Source organism: Panthera onca, chromosome X (genome assembly GCF_046562875.1).
Source record: "Panthera onca isolate mPanOnc1 chromosome X, mPanOnc1 haplotype 2, whole genome shotgun sequence".
NCBI lineage: Eukaryota > Metazoa > Chordata > Mammalia > Carnivora > Felidae > Panthera > Panthera onca.
The window spans coordinates 109,073,234-109,091,467 of NC_138357.1; the positions used below are offsets into that span (position 1 = coordinate 109,073,234).

Below are 18,234 nucleotides of genomic sequence, written 5' to 3' on the forward strand. Positions count from 1 at the left end.
ATGTCATGTGAATCGCCACAGATTCTGAATTAGTAGGCGTGAATTAATAATGCTGAATAGTGTTATCAGTTTTGAAGAACTGCTAAGGATGTAGAACCCAAGCACCTCTGAAATACAATAAAAAGGGAATAAAAAGTTTCTGACTTAGAATCTTATTATGTAAACAACTTCAAAAGTGATAAGGAATCTGTGATCAATGAAAAAGGATATTGCTTCCTTTTAACATCAAATATACTCTGCCAAAACACATTAGACCTTCACCTCAGCCCTCAAAGAAATTCTCTTCTATTAAAAAAAAAATCAAAATGTCAGGAGGTCAGCTGAAGTTAAAAGTAGTATTATTAAACGGTGGCTATTAAAATTGTGGAGACAGAAGTAGAACTCTCCCCTCCTACCACCCACACAGTTGCCATGGGTCTGGTCTGGCAAGACAATTCTTCACACTGCCATGTCTTAGGTGACAAAAGCATACATTTTTAAGGCAAAAGTTTCCCTTTAACCTACAGAAGGAGAAGGCAGAAAGGAAATTCTGAGAACCAACAGTTCTTCGTCCTTTGGGCATCAAGTTCCCCTCCGAGAACTCGTCAATGTGATGTACTCTTGCCCCCCCCCAAAACGTACACATGTGCACAGACACACAAAATGTTGCACACAATCTCAGAGGACTCACAGACCTACCCTGAGTTCTCCTTTGGTTGACTGAAGTTCTCATATGACCATCTAAGCAAAGGAGAACTTCAAACTCTAAATTTTCATGTGTACAAAAGATCATTTTCCTTCCTTCCTTCCTTCCTTTAGTATAACCTCCTTTACAGTACAACTGCCTCTCTCTTCACCTACTATGACGGAGGGTGTTACATAGGAGAGTGACTTTCCTATTATTCGTGACTCTCCGTGAGACCAGAAATCACAAGGTTTTTTCTGTAAAGGACCAGAAAGTACGTATTTTAAGCCCTGCGGGTCATTTAGTTTCTGTGCTATCACCTCTGCTGCTGTAGCCTAACACAAATGGAGGCCCAATAAAGTTTTATTTACAAAAAACAGGCAATGGATCAAAGTCAGCCCATGGGTCATGGTTTGTTGATCCCTGGAATAGAGGAACAGAAACAACTCCATAAGGAAGCAAACAAATACAATTAGATCCCTAACTTACAGCATCCCTAAAAATAATTTCCAGAAGGATATAAGATCTAAGTAAGAAAAGAAATTAAGGGAGAATGTCTATGTCATTGCAGGAGGAAAAAGATTTCTTAGGGAAAAATAAACATAGTATACAGGGGGGAATGAATCAGATTATTTGGCATTAAAATAAAAATACAAACTTGTACACATTCAAAGACCACGAATAAAGGTAAAGGACAAGCCACAGTTGAAAAGATATTTGCAACACATATGACCAAACAAGGACTAGCCTTTGAATTCCTAACAAGAAACAGCATGAGACCTACGACCCAAAGAAAGAGGGCATATACACACATGGGCAGTTCGGAGGAGAAAAGTGAAGAGTTAAAACAAATGGAAAGACGCTCAACTTTAATACTCGGGGAAATGCAAATTAAAATCACAATGAGATGCCATTTCACACTCATCTGGCAAAAATTAAAAATTTAGAAAATAACAAGTTCTGACAAGGATGTGCAACACTAAAGATTTTAAGTGTGTAGTGAGTTGAAAATCCCTCGATAGAAAAAGAAACAACAAATTCAAAGAGACAAAACTGTATTTCAAAATCATTTCCAGTTTTCTTTAAATTAACCTCAGATACTGTGACTGAGTGGGTCAGGTTTTATGATCCTCCGGACACAGATATGAATTTAGCTATGTGAAAGAATTAGCTTGTTGTGATAAATTAAATGACGGTTATCATTTAATCAAAGGTCACAGGTCACATAGTGCTTGTGGCTGTGCAGATTTCACTCTTGGTAATACAGTAGAGACACTCATGCCTATGGGGCACTGTACCACAGCACCGTTTATAAAGGAAAAAAAACTAAAGGGACAACTTGGAAACCTGAAAACACGGACAGTGGGAGAACAAAAAATACACTGGGCTATATTTATTTACTGAAATATTATACAAGAGGTAACAAGAATAAATCAAGTCTAAAAATGCATCAATATGGATATACTTAAAAAGTGGAAAACAGACTAGGGGTTTTCCCCCACTTTTTTCCCTCTACGTGCTTTGGGGGGTAAGCTGCAAAACAATGATGTATAGCATGACACATAAATGGTGAAAACTTTTAATGCACCACTGGTATAAACGCTGGTTGTAAAAGCAAAAAACCATGGGCAAAAAGGATAAAAACCCTTAGAAAGCAGTTACCTCTGAAGAAGAGAAAAGAATGAGAGAGGGCGGGAAAGAGCCAGTCTTCAAATGTCTCTATAATATTTTACTGCTTTCAATTTTTTAGAAAACTACACTCTTTAAGAAAAAAGATCGGAAAATGAAATTTTTGCTTCTTTCTAGATAAAGATGAGTCTCCCTTAGCACTTAATTATGAGATTCTCCATTCGTTCTCCTTCTCCATGGACACCAATAGAGGCGACAGCCTGAAGGCCCGAAGGCCCAAAGGCCATTCCAAAGGGCTGCTGACAGGCGCTACCACATCACCAAAAGACTCTCAGGAAGGCTTGCCCAGAGCGTGTTGTCGTGCAATGACCTGGATACATGTTCTAAATGCACAAATTTCAGGTCCAAACGCCAGTGAAAGCTAGGCAACTACAACCGGGTGGCAAGGACTCATGTCAGCCTACCGGGTGAGAAAGTGAAAACACACAGGATCTATGCCCAAACATGAGAGCATATGTTCACTTTAAAATGCAACCGGAAATCCAGACCACAAATCGTTTTATCAAGAGCACAGAAATAACAGAGTGCAGAAATAAAACAATACCAACATCAGCAAGTACTAATTATTCCATAAAGACAAATATTACCAGTACACTAAGGATTACACAATGAATGTGCTTGTAAGTATAGAGTAAGTTTAAAATCCCTTTTAAAAAAAAACCCAAAAACCCAAAGAAGCAAAATTATGTATCAAAATCATTTCAACTCTCTTTGGATTAGCCGGATACTGTGACTGAGACATGTAGTGTAGCCTCATGGCCAGATGTATGAATTTAGCTATGTGATAGAAGAATTTGCTTGCTATAATACATTCGATGATTGTTCTTATCAATAAAAACTTGGAATTCAAAAAACATCATTATTTTAAAATAGGTTAGACATCATTATTTTAAAATAGGTTAGACTCTTACAATCCTTTGGTCCATTGTTAGCCTTTAACAGTTTCAAAATTAATCAAAGTTGAAATGTGGACAGATTTGTGTCACTAAATGGCCTTCACTATTGTTCACAGAATAAAAACTCTTAATTGATTAATGATCTCAGGGTGTCTATCGCCATCTAGTGAACAGTCACTTCAATTACCACACCAGTCTCTTGACAACCGTTGTCTTGGCTGGTTTAAAATCTATGTCCACTCAGTGCTATCAACTTGCCCAGTATCTTTCTTTTATGTCTCTCTACACATACATTGAGAACAAATACAAATGTAGGTGATATTTATACTGATTCACTTTTGAGTGCTATAAACTAAGTTTCCACATTACTTCTCTGAAAACACTGACTTCATTATTTTCAAATAACTTGCACGCTATGAGGTCCCTCATACAATTTTTTTAACCATTAACTAATTCCTCTACCACTGAGCAATTAAAAATCATAGAAGAGTTTAAGTGTGAAAGATCACACCTGGGAAAAGACAATATTGATGTCCATTTGACATAACTATTAGCATTTTTATTATAAACTTGTTTATAAAAGTACAATTAGTAATTACCCTGAGTACTCTAGCAGCCATAACACATTTGATTACAGAAATTATTAGGTCACCAGAGCCAAACCTGCATGATTCCAACAAAACTAAGCACACACAAAATAGACCTAAAAACAAGAAGGGAGAGGGGCTTACAGTCTCCCCAGACTGTATATTAATCCATATTCAAATGCAAAATTTCCTAATCTTTTAGATGACATGCTACCAGGTTTCCTTATTCATTTCCACTTGAACCTTAATCTAATTTATCCTACAAGGACTTGAGAAGCAAACAACTTCTAAGATCTTGAAGTTATTGTACTGTTTTGTCCACTCCATCTCCTTACAAAAAAGACAAGTGTGATAAGTCATAAAGGTATTCCAAAATTTCAGCCAACTGACTCTCATTGTACACTTTACCTCTCCTACCTCTTTAATAATCAAGAAACGTTTGGGGCACCTGGGTGGCTCAGTCGGTTAAGTGTCCGACTTTGGCTCAGGTCATGATCTCACAGTCCGTGAGTTCGAGCCCCGCGTCGGGCTCTGTGCTGACCGCTCAGAGCCTGGAGCCTGCTTCCGATTCTTTGTCTCCCTCTCTCTCTGACCCTCCCCCATTCATGCTCTGTCTTTCTCTGTCTCAAAAATAAATAAAACATTAAAAAAAATCAAGAAACATTTGAAATCACAAAGGCCTAATAGTATATATGCAAAATGCTAGTAAACCCAAGAATGATTACCACAGAGAATATTTCCATCCACCAGTGCTAATAATTATCACCAATACTTTAACAATCAGTTTTATTTCAGTAAATAATTTCTGTAGGTGGCTTTGAATCTTCTTCTAGAATAAGATTTCCAGGGAGCAACCGTGTAATTATTATTTCTCATTAACCTCCCATTACTTTCAAGGCCGACTTTCCGTAGTTGTTATATTTTTTTATTTGTGGGAAGGAGCAAAGGGGAAAGAGACAAGGGGAAAGTAGAAACCAAGAATTTAAATCACATACAATTATTTCTAGATGTGTCTGAAACGTTTTGTTTCTTAGTGGAGAGAGCAGAGGTTTTTTTTAATAGTTTATAAAGATTTGTTACTGCTATATTTTATACAACAGCAAAATTAAAAATGAGTTTAAATACCCTATTAAAGATCAAGCTAAACAAAAATATTGCCCTTAAAGTACAATGGATTAGGGGAGTGGGGGAGATCACTGGACAAATTTGGGGCTTATCATTATCAACAGTGCCCTTTTAAGCTTGTGGATTTCTGAGCCAATGCAGAAAATGTAACAACAGGGATTTCCCAACAGCAAGAGGCACTCTCCAAGGGAGTAAATTGTCAACTATTGCCTCTCGTGAGAAACTTAAGAGTAACCTTGATCCAATCTCAATAGTCAACCCATGTATTATCACCCAGTTGGGGCAAAGTGAGTGCATTTCCTAATACAAAAATAAGATGGTATTCTATCAGAAGCCACTGGATATATACACAGAAATAAAATTTAAATAATATTAAAGTAAACTTAGCCTAAGAAACTGAAAACATCCTTCCCTCACTTCAACTAGCTCCTGAAATGCCTGTATCTTCCCATGTAAAAAGGGCCTGTGTCTTGAGATGAGTAGCAAAAAAGATGTCCTTTGAGGAGTAAGAGAATATAAACAGAAGCACAGTCATGAAAGACACCACGAGATGGGGTAGATAATACTAAAATTATAATATAATTTATAAATTTATAATAAATTTATTATTATAAATTTATAATAAATTATAAAAATTATAATATAAAAGCCTTATAATCAGGAAAATATGGATCCCAATTCAAAAGAATCACTTGTTATGCTTCGCCTCTGAGTCTTAGCTTCCTCATCTGCAAAATGGGAATGTTATTAGCCATACCAATGGATTCTTGTGGGGTTTTAGAGAAATAATTCATCTGGAAGCTTCTCATATATTGCTGGTGTTTAATACATGTTTTGCCCTTCCTCACTGTGCCCTGAGCCAAGTCTATGAGATATGGGTGTCAACACCGGAGCACCTCTGAACATCCTATTTGTTTCATGCCAGCAAGATCTCCGCTGACTAATACAGGAGCCACTACTCACATGTGGATAATTAAATTTATTTTAATTATAATTAAATAAAACTCAAAATCCAGCTCCTCAGCAAGTCGACGCTAGCCTGATATCAAATGCTCACTAGCCACATGGGCTAGTGGCCTATTGTATTATAAACTGCAGATGGAGAAAATTTTCATCATCTCAAGATTTACCGGACAGTGCTGGTCTAGACTCTAAAGCAGGGATCAGGAAATCTGTTTTCTGAAAAGGGCCAGATGGCAAATATTTTAAGCTTTGCAGACCATGCAAGTCTCCACCGTGACTACTCAATTCTGCTACTGTAATGCAAAAAACAGCCACAAACAAAACATAAACAAATAACTGTGGCTGTGTTCCAATAAAACTTTACTTACAAAAATAGATGGCAGGCTGAATTTAGCCCATGGGCCATAGTTTTGCCATCCCTGAGCATTCCACTCATAACCACGAACTACCTCAAGATTGAGTAGTCTCAAATCCACTGGCAGGAATAAATAGCTTACGGGAGTGAAAGGGAATTTAATATTTAACATAACTATTCCTTTACAAATTAAGAAAAACCCACACAGGTAGGGCTAAAGCAAGTGAAGCTTATATTGTCACAAAGTGACAGTATCTCAAATCTGTTTCATATCTGGCTCATCTTTCTAAAGCCAATAACTCTCAATCCCTAACTCCACTCCTCATCTATTCCTGGAATTGTGGACTTCTATATCCAACTGCCTACTTAACATGCCTAGAGATCTATTACAAATCTCAAAGCCAAAAGAGTACTCTTAATCCCTCTCTCCCAGATTTCTCTTTTATACGTACATACGTATATATGTACGTATATACATACTTATTTAAATTTTAGTTAGTTAACATACAGTGCAATATTGGTTTGCAGAGTAGAATTCAGTGATTCATCAGGGGCACCTGGGTGGCTCAGTCAGTTGGGCGACTGACTTCGGCTTAGGTCATGAACCCACGGCTTGTGGGTTCAGGCCCCGCGTCGGGCTCTGTGCTGACAGCTCAGGGCCTGGAGCCTGCTTCTGATTCTGTGTCTCCCTCTCTCTCTCTGCCCTACCCCACTCATGCTCTGTCTCTCTCTGTCTCAGAAATAAACATTAAAAAAAAAGAATTCAGTGATTCATCACTTACCTACAACATCCAGGGCTCATCACAACAAGTGTCCTCCTTAATGCCCATCACCCATCTAGCCCATCTCCCACCCTCCCTGTTCTCTACTGTTAAGACTTTCTTGGGGTTTGTTTCCCTCGTGCAGATTTCTCCATCCTAGTAAATGGCTCCATAAGCTAACCAGCTATAGGGCTGACATGGAGGCATTCTCCTTCATCTCTTCCTTTCCCCTGTACTCCAACCTAATACACAGGCAAACTTGCTTCCTGATGTCACTTTGCTCTCATTCCTGTTACCTCCTAAAGAAGCCTTCCCTGACCAATTTATTTTTTTTTTAATTTTTTTTTTTTAACGTTTATTTTTGAGACAGAGAGAGACAGAGCGTGAACGGGGGAGGGTCAGAGAGAGGGAGACACAGAATCTGAAACGGGCTCCAGGCTCTGAGCTGTCAGCACAGAGCCCGACGCGGGGCTCGAACTCACGGACCGCGAGATCATGCCCTAAGCCGAAGTCGGCCGCTTAACCGACTGAGCCACCCAGGCGCCCCTTCCCTGACCAATTTAAACCAGCCATCTTAACATCAAACTAGCCCATCACCCTGTTTTAATTACCAGCACAACTTTAGTTCTACCATATCCTCTTATTTTTTATGTTTGTTTATTCATGTATTTACAAGTCTATTTTCCCAAACTACCCTCTCCCCATCCCAAGGCCCCACTGCATCCCACTCTATACCTCTGCTCTAGATAGAATGTGACCTGCATGATGCAGGGGAACCTTTTACGTCTTGCTCAACACTCTACCCCCTTCACAATGTCTGGTACAGAGTAGACGCTCAATAAATACTCTGTCAATGGATGAATGAACGGATCCATACTTACAAATCTATCTGTCTTGAATCTGTCCCAAGAAAGGGGCATTTGAAGCTGTGTAACTAGGTAACAAACTTGGCTCTCCCATGCTGTAACACGTATAGTTAAAAACACTCTCATCTTTAGAGCTATGAATGTGACACCATTTACCTCCCTTCCTTTGTAGGTCACCAAAGCAGCCAGTGGTTTGGCGTAAAATCTGCTGTAGGAAAATCCCAGGCAGCCATACATACTATTTGCTGTGAGCTTCAAAGCCTTCTGTCGAATGTCATACTGTAGGCACACAAGGACAAAAGACAAACAACAATATTTGCAGATGCTTAATAATTACATTAGATCTCTTTCTAGACCACCAATGACAAGGAGTAACCCTCCATGTCCAGGAAAAAAAAGAACTCTTAACACACTCAGCCCATCCTCCCAGAAGCATGATTCCCTGACCTTCTGGAAGCAAGCAAACACAGACTCCAAAGCTCCCAGAAGTGAGAAGGGTTTGGTCCAGATAGGGCTTTGCAGATAGAGGTGTCTTCCATTCTGAGGCATTCTAGTGTTTGTGAATGTGTTTCCTGCCCACAAACTTAAAATAAGCCCATGAATTGCCCGCAGCATCATCTGTAAAACACTACTAGATAATCAAATTCTAAAAGCGGAGACTGTCACTCAGATGTCTCTCAATGAAAAGATATACCTGAAGAACCAGGTCTGGATTTAAATCTTGCTGTTTCATTAGTTGTTTGACTTGCTTTCTCCTCTCTACCAGCTTCCGGATCTCTCTGGGCAAAATGCCCATTTCTAAGTTTGGGTCTGGCAGCTCAGGGATCTGTTCTTGTTCTCCATCCTGATGAACATACAACAGAAATTTCAGACAAATCAAGCTTTCATAAAATAATTTTCAAAAATAATATTTTGTGGGCACTTTATGCAATGATCGCATCTTGAAAAGCTACTTTCTTGCCTAACTATAGGTCAACAGCATATGGGTGGCAAAGAAAAAGCTGAGAACAAGTCCACACCGCCCTCTTCTCCCACTTCTAACAGCCTCGTTCCCAGTATCTCCCCTCTCTCATTATTGACAAACGCAGATATCATTTAAAGGGATCAATTTCTATATATATTCCTCTCCTCTCTTCAAAAAGATTAGGGAGCAACATGTTTGGGGAAATTGTTTTGAAAAGAAACACTGAGACCTCTAGGATTTACTGAAAAAAAAAAAAAAAAAAAAAAAAAACTGCAGCACAACTCCTGTTTTAAGTCATACGTACTCCCAAACAAAATGCCATTAACACTTTTACAACTACAGAGAATCGTGGCAATTACTATGAATATTTTCCACTAAAAACTAGAACCCCAAATACTAAATCAGCAAATTTCCTTCAGGAATTTGGAGCACATATTTAAATAGGCCGTGAAATTTCTAAAAATTAATATATACATGTTCCTTAGCATTTATGTAGGACCTTTTATCTGTAAATTGCTCTGCAATTGGTAAAAGAATAGCAACATTTTAGAATAGTAACCAGCAGTTTTCTTATATGAAAATTTACAGCAGCAAAAAGCAGGAAAAGCATTAGACCATTTTTCTGAAGCCTCCATTAATTCTATTAACAGGCTGAAAAGAAAAGCCAGGCACACTTGCCCTTTCAAAGGTTCACAATTAAAAATAAACCTCTTGGCTTCAAGTATGGCAAGTCAATGCCATTTGATAACCCAGCCTTTACTAGGTATCTGATTTTATAAAGATCAATATTTTCAAATGAACAATCTTATAATAAACAGGGACCTATTGTTTTTGAAAACAGCAGACGATGATAGCAAACCTATTAAAGAGATCTTGGTACACATTCCCATTTATTTACAGCAACTAGAGAGGTCAAATAAAAAGTTAACTGAAAGGATCTGGCCCAGCTCAACCAACACTAGCTGTGTGGCACTAGCTATTTTGAGGATCAAATACTGCACAAAACAATGATAAAGAACCTATAAACTGCTATGTGTAGAGTATTTCTTAGATGACCTTTAAGGTCCCTTCCAACTCTGAAATGATTCCGTTATATACCTGAAACCCTAACTGGAAAGCTCAAATAAACAAAACAGTGGAGGGGAATGAAGGAGGCCGGATCACAACAATTATCACAAGGCTCACATACTACAGCAGGACAGAGCCCAACGAACATTATTAGTCAAGTGCAGTCACCACCCTTTGGAGATGTCTACCCAAATTCCTTCTCTGTAAGATTATCCTCTAGTCCCACAGAAAGGCCCATCCTTAGCAGCCATGTTTGTACTCTGTGAACTCACTCCTGTGGTCACAGCATATGGTACCAGGCATGCTCACCCACTTAAGCAAGCCTTTAAGATTCTCTCTTCTGAGAAGACAGAACTGGGGCTAAAAAACAGCTCTAAAGCATGTGGTTGGAACTAAAAGACATGTGAAATCTGGAGTGGGAGAGTAAATACACATCTTCTGCCACAGGTACAAAGAATCAGAGAAAAACAATATATAGAGATAACATTTTACTTTATTACTTTACATCTTTTACTGTTAGAGAACCACATCTAATCAAATTCCCTACTGAGAGTCAGTTATATAAGCTTTACATATGAAGAACCACACATTAAGTTATTAAGCCCTACGTAAAACTGTTGACTAATCACTAGATTAAAATCAATGTGAAATAATTCAAAAAGATTCTTTCAAAAAGATTCACTGTGTAGTGAAAGGAATCATTAAGAAAGGCTTACATGGCCAAAATTTAAAAGAATAAAAATACCAAGTGTTGGAGATGATGTGGAACAACTCACATTCATGGCTAGTGGGAATGTGTAACACGGTATAACTACTTAGGAAAATAATTCAGCAGTTTCTTTTCAGGTTAAACACACACTTCCCATACAAACCAGCCAATTCCCTCCCTAGGTATCTACCCCCCAAAACAAAAGCACATGTCCAGAAAAAGATGTGAATGTTCATAGCAGGCTTATTAATAATAGCTACACACTGAAAACCCAAATGCTTATTTCAGGAAACTAGATAAATAAAGTGTGGAATACTCCTCAGTAACACAAAGGAAAGAACTACTGATAATGCAACAACATGCATGAACCTCAAAAACATTATGTTGAGCAAAAAAGCCAGATACCAAAGAGTACATAATGTACCGCTCCACTTACATGAAGTTCCAGAAGAAGCAAAACTAAGTGATGGTGACAGCAGAAGTCAGATCAATGGTCAATTGATGGTGAAGGGGCCTAACAACAAAGGCATGAATGATATACCAAAACTAATGGGATGAAACTAACGCAGTACTTGCCGGAAAATTCACATATATTAGCAGAATTCACTATATTAGCAGTGATATATATATTATTATATATATATGATATATATATATATGTATATATACATATACATATATACATATATGTACATATATACATATACATATATGTATGTATATATGTATGTATATATGTATGTGTGTACATATATACATATACATATATGTATACATATACATATATGTATATACACATATACATACATATATACATATACATATATACATATATATGATATATATATAGATATATATATATGATTATAGTGATATATATATATCACTATAAAATTCACTATATTAGCAGAAAAGATTTCAAATCCATAACCTAACCTTCCACCTTAAGAAATTAGAAAAATAAGGGCAAACTAAACCAACAAAAGCACAAAAAAGGAAGAAAGATTATAATGGAAATACAGGAGATAGAGAAAATTACCAAAACCAAAGTTCTTTCTTTGTAAAGATCAGCAAAACGGACATACTTTTAGCTATATTGACAAAAAAAATGACTCAAATTACTAAAATCAGGAATAAAAGAGGGATATTACTAACGACCTTAAAGAAACAACGCTTAGAAGGGAATACCATGAACACTTTTATGACAACAAATTAGATAAACCTACATGAAATAGACAAATTCCTAGAAAGACCAAAATGAACTCAAGGAGAAATAAAAAGTCCGAATAGACATAAAACGAAGACTGAATTAGAAATCAAAAAAAAAGAGAGAGAAAGAAAGAAATCTTAAGACTAGATAATTTAACTGGTGACAACTCTACCAAATATTTAAAGCAGAATTAACATGAATCCTTCACCAATTCTCCAAAAAAAAAAAAAAAACAGAAGAGGAGGAAACACCTCCCAACTCATTCTATGAAGCTATTATTATCCTAATACCATACCAAAACAAGACAAAAACAAGAAAAGACAAATATATACCAAAAGCCCTTATGAATACAAACAAAAAACTTTTCAACAAAATACTAGCAAACTGAAAGCAGAAATATATAAAAAGGATTATACACCAAGACCAAGTGGAATTTATCCCAGGAACACAGACCAACACACGAAAATCAATGTCATATGCCATATTAAAAGAATAAAGGACAGGGGCGCCTGAGTGGCTCAGTCAGCTGAGCATCCAACTTCAGCTCAGATCATGATCTGGCTGTTCCGGAGTTCAGCCCTGCACTAGGCTCAATCCTGTCAGCACAGAGCCCGCTTGGGATCCTCTGTCCCCCTCTCTCCCTGCCCTTCCCGCGCGCGCACACACACACACACACACACTCTCTTTCTCTTGAAAATGCATAAACATCTAAAAAAGGAAAACAAAACATAAAGAGAATAAAGGACAAAAAGCACATGATCATCTCAATAAAGAAAAAGTAGTTGACAAAATCCAATACCCATTCACGATAAAAACATGCAACAAACTAGGAACAGAAGGGAATTTCCTCAACCTGATAAACGCCATCTATGGAAAACCCCCAGTTAACATCATTCTTAATGGTGAAATAAAGGCTGGATACTTTCCCCCTAAGACCAGGAACAAGAAAAAGGTGTCTGCTCTTGCCAATTCTATTCGGTATTGTACTGGAGGTTCTAGCCAGAACCATTAAACAAAAAAACAAGAAGGAATATAAGGCAGCCAGATTATAAAGAAAGAATTAACACTACTTTTGCAGATAACATACAATATGTAGACAACCCTAACGAATCCACAAAACTATTAGAGCCAATAAATGACGTCAGCAAAGTTGCAGGATACAAGATCAATACACAAAAATCAGTTATATTTCAATACACTAGCAATGCACAATCCAAAAATAAAATAAACAATTTCACTTACAATAGCATCAAGAATGAAATATTTAGGAATAAATTTAATAAAAGAAGAGTTGTACAGTGAAAACTAGAAAACATCACTGAAAGGAATTAAAGACCTAATTAAATGGGAAGACCCAATTTTCATGGATTGGAAGGCTTAATACTAAGATGGCAATACTTCCCAAATCAATCTAAAGATCCAGTACAATCCCTATCAAAAGCAGAGCAGGCATTGTTGCATAAACTGACAAGATGATTCTAAAATATGTGTGATTTATATATATGTGTGTATATATATACACACACCATATACATATATATATAAATATATATATACACCATATATCACAGATGTCATATATATCAAATATATCCTACATATCATATATATCATAAAAATGTGATACAGATCCATACAATGGAATAGTATTCAGCAATAAACAGGAATGAAGTACTAATACATGCTATAGTGCAGATGAATCTTGACAACAGTATGCTAAGTGAAATAAGCTCGACATAAAAGGTCACATATGATTCCATCTATGTGAAATGTCCAAAGTACATAAACCTACGGAGGCAGAAAGATTACTAGTTGTCAAGGTCTGGAAGGAAAGGAGGGAGTGAGGGAGGGTACAGCTAAAAGGTAGGGGGGTTCTTTGGGGAGTAATGAAAATGCCCTAAAATTGACTGTGGCAAAGGTTGCAAACTCAGTGACTACACTAAAAGCCATTAAATTGTACACTTGAAATGGATGAAATGCATGGTATATGGATTACATCTCAATAAAGTTGTTAAATAAAAATGATACAGAACAAGTGAAAATTTCCATCTACTCAACCTTCCCCGTTTTGACCACTAAGAAAAGACAAATTGTATCCTTAAGAGGAAAAACTAGAATGCTAACCCCTTTGGTTCTCTTCCTTCTTTAAACAGTGTTTTTAATCTCAATTTAAAGAGCCCCCAAATTGAATACCAACCTCTGTAGCTTTATGTGCCTCTGAAGCAACTCTTTGCACTGTTGTAAAACAAATATTGAATTCCTGAATGATGGAAGGATACAAACTGTTGAAGTCCAGGAGCAAAATAAACTTATCATATAAACCTGCAATAAAAAAGTCATGTTACAAAAAGCCTTTAAGAAAAAAGGAGGTGGGGGAAGGGGGGTTACAAAAAAGCAGATGTGTCAAAACATAACATTAGAAGAACTACAGAATGTAGTATGTATATTAAATACAATATAACATTGAAAGCTATGAGTTACACCAATAGAAAAAAGTACTCAACTATCACTCCATAAAAACAACTTGTATTAGAGTGAAAACTCAGGTCACCAAAGAGGAAAAAAGAGATCCTGTCTTACCTTGAAACCAGCTACAATGAACCTTTCCACAGCAGCCCCAAAGTACACCATTATGATGGGCAAACACCTTCTCATATCAGTTACTTTAGATAGGCGTCATATCCATTTCAAAAAAATGTTGTAAAATTCTCCTTCAAGTAAGCATTCCCTCCCACCTACCCTACCACCTCTGCCCCCAAAATATTTAGTGATCCATGTATATATATATGTGTATACACATATATATATGTAATACACATATGTAATATGTGTATACACACACACACATATATATATATATATATATATATATATATATACATACACACACACACACACACACACACACATATATATATAGATATAACTACTCACTGGTGTGTGTGTGTATATATACATATTTTACCGTCATAAGAATAAAATGGGAAGCCCACTCACCTGTACACAAATGGTGTTAAAATCAGACAAGAGACGAATATAAATGTCAGCAGTGGAACGATCCACCCTTTTCACTTGCAAAGGGTGAACAGAAAGCTACTATATTTCTCTAGGACATTTACAAAGAGTTATCTTCACCTTAAGAAGAAACTGAATCAAAATAAATGTCCAGTATTAAAAAAATAAAACCAACAGCAAACATATTGATAGCATACTCTGTCAAGCACTATGCCAAACAATCATTTTATGGGTGACGTACAGTGAGGAGGGCACTTACTGGGAAGAGCACTGGGTGTTGTATGTAAGTGATGAATCAGAGGAATCTACTCCTGAAGCCAAGAGCACACTGTATACACTGTATGTTAGCTAACTTGACAATAAATTATATGCAAAAAATAAATAATCATTTTATTCCTTAAATCCCTGTGTGGGAGATTTTTTTTTGAATTCTAGTGTAGCGAAGGGGTGCCTGGGTGGCTCAGTCAGTTAAGGGTCTGACTTCAGCTCAGGTCACGATCTCGTAGTTTGTGGGTTCAGGCCGCAAAACGGGCTCCATGCGGACAGCTCAGACCCTGGAGCCTGCTTCACATTCTGTCTCCTCTCTCTCTGCCCCTCCCCCACTCACACTCTGGCTCTTTCTCCAAAAATAAACATTAAAAAAAATTTAATTCTAATGTAGTCAAAAATAAAATTCTGGGAGCACCTGGGTGGCTCAGTCAGTTGAGCAGCAGACTTCAGCCCAGGTCATGACCTCACAGTTTGTGAGTTTCAGCCCCACATTCAACGCTGCTGACAGCGCAGAGCCCACTTCAGATCTTCGGTCCCTCTCTCTCTGCCCTTCCCCGCTTGCGTTCTCTCTCTCAAAAATAAACAAACATTTAAAAAATTCTGGTGTAGTTAACATACAGTGTTGTATTAATGTCAAGGGCCTATATTTCTCCGACCTCTATTTTACAGAAGAGGAAAACAAGGTTGACAGAGGTTCAAGAGGGAGCCCAAGATCACACAGATAGAATTTAAGCCTAGATCTATCTAACACCAAAGGACTACAGATCTTTTTCAATACAACTAATAAAAATCACTTTTTTTAAAAAAGCTTATTTGAGAGAGAGAGGGAGAGAGAACAAGCACGCACAAGCAGGGGAAGGGCAGAGAGGGAATGAGAGAGAATCCCAAGTAGCCTAACAACACAGGGCCCGACGCGGGGCTAGAACCCACAAACCGTGAGATCACGACCCAAGCCGAGGTCAACACTTGGAAGCTTAACTGACACAGCCACCCAGGTGCCCCAATAATAAAATCACTTTTGTCAAAAATGTCTCCTACTCAGAGTTCAAGTTACTTGATAAAATTCACATTATTCCCATACAACGATGTAAATACACTTAACACTACTTAACTGTACACTTAAAAATAGTTGAGGGTTAAAAAAAAAAAGACCCCGTCTAGCTCTGCATACCACCAAACATCTTCTTTGCCATTAATGACAATAAGAACTAGTTACTCTGCTGTTAAAGTTCAATGTGGTGGTTACTGTCCGTACTCCCTTTAACTCTGCCGTCCAGCCTAATGGGTCCTGGCAGCTCAGGCAGAGGCAGAGCCAGCCCTCCAGAGCAGATGGGAGAAACCACAGGTGCTCCCACCAGAAGGCAAAGGGCTCTATACTGGACTAGGGGCTAGCAAACTCTGTGCAGACCCAACTGAGCCTACCCCTTCTTTGTGTACCACTCATGAGTCAACAATAGTGTTTACATCCTTAAACGGTCAAAAAAATTTTTTAAAACAGACTATCTCATGATATGCAAACATTACACAAAACTTAAACTTCAGTGTCCATACACAAAGCTTTCTTGGAACGCAACAAATAAAAAATATTCATGTTAATTCAGGTCAGGTGACCGGCAAACGAGATTTTCAAAAGAACCTAAAACAAAATAAGGTCATTACAAGACCTATTTGCTAACCTAGAAAATACAATTCAGGTCTTCTAGCTTCTCAAGCCCAGGTCTGCATTAAAAATTCCTTAACACCAGGGGCAAAGCAACCTGCCGCACAGCCTTACCAGCTTTAGGGTCCAGTACCAAGCCTCCGGCATAAGCTGCTTTCTTACGTCCTTTCTTGTATTTATTGGCATCTCCATCGATGTCTTCATCTTCATCTCCCTAATGTCAAATGGAATGACAACTTCAGCAGCCAGCAACTAATTAACTAATTAAGAAGTTTTATGATTCCCCCTTCTCCAACCGCAGTACACAGTTCTAACAAACAACCTTCACTTTTAGCTAGTGGTCCCACCTCTGTGGAACAACAGTTACTGTAACATGCTCACAAACCCAAACAAAGGCCAAGCGTGGGAGTTGCCAAAACATTGTAGCCCTGAGTTAATAAATATGCAAATTTTACTTGAAAATGTTTCTGAATTCATAGAACCTTTTATTTTTAAATCAATGGATACTAAAAATACAACACTTCATATTCCGTAAAATCTAAGGTAGTAGAAGAGTCCGCTTAAACTCATCACTCTAACAATCATGACGCAGAAATATAAACTATTTCATACAGATATAGTCATTATTCTAATTGGGACACCTTAAAATGAGTGTGTCTGTAGACTGAAAATTCATTCCAGGTAGCTTATTAATAACCAATCAATATTCAATACCTCAACAGAAGTCAAACTCCTGTAAGTTAATATTCTTTATACCAATTTTGATGTGCACAAAGCAAATCCAGGAAGGTGAACCATCTTAACATTAAATTCCCCTTTTGAGTCAAATTGCTATCAGTGCTAACAAAACAGTAGCTAAGTTTTAGTTTCAATGTCAAGGAGGCCACTTCAGAAAACTGACTGTGGTGACCTGATCCTGCTAGCACATAAAGCTGCAACAAAGCAACCAAAAATAAAGGCTCGTGCATTTAAGGAAATAAAAGGTTTAACTGGTATCTAACTTTGGATACAGCTAGGGTGGCGCAATACCTTCCTTGTATGGTCATCCATCAAAGAGGCTTAATGCTATCCTCAAAGTAGTTCATATTTCACATAAAATTTTTATCTACACAGAAAAAAAGTAAAGAAGGAAATCACCACCGAAACACAAAGGAACAAATCTGACATGGTTTCGAGAGTATACAGAGGATTCATTATTTTGGAAGCACAAGTTATCACCGTGATAAAAGCCACCTAAGTAATAAAAGGGGAGAGGACTTTAAAAAAAAAAAAAGCAAAACCCTATGCAATTGTGGACCCACCAGTTTTTGCTGAGGCTTTCTGAAAATCTGCTTGTCAGGCACAATATAGTTGTTTTCATAAAATGCATGAAGCAACAAGAACTCATTACGTTCGGATCGTCCGCCCATCAGGGTCCTAGACTATGAAAGAG

The 18,234-nt window shown here is 37.5% G+C and overlaps 1 protein-coding gene and 1 non-coding gene across 2 annotated transcripts in view; both read right to left on the reverse strand.

Moving 5' to 3' along the window:
- The window catches only part of POLA1 (DNA polymerase alpha 1, catalytic subunit), a 303,543-nt gene that overhangs the window by 236,019 nt on the left and 49,290 nt on the right, over nucleotides 1-18,234 (reverse strand). The window contains exons 22-26 of the mRNA XM_081793414.1: nucleotides 18,104-18,223; nucleotides 16,917-17,016; nucleotides 14,055-14,179; nucleotides 8,601-8,750; nucleotides 8,063-8,185 (exon numbers count right to left, since the gene is read on the reverse strand). Of these exons, the coding sequence (XP_081649540.1) occupies nucleotides 8,063-8,185; nucleotides 8,601-8,750; nucleotides 14,055-14,179; nucleotides 16,917-17,016; nucleotides 18,104-18,223 (618 nt within the window). The remainder of the gene's footprint in view (nucleotides 1-8,062; nucleotides 8,186-8,600; nucleotides 8,751-14,054; nucleotides 14,180-16,916; nucleotides 17,017-18,103; nucleotides 18,224-18,234) is intronic.
- Nucleotides 14,896-15,025, reverse strand: LOC145714776 (small Cajal body-specific RNA 24). The gene has a single exon (XR_014136983.1).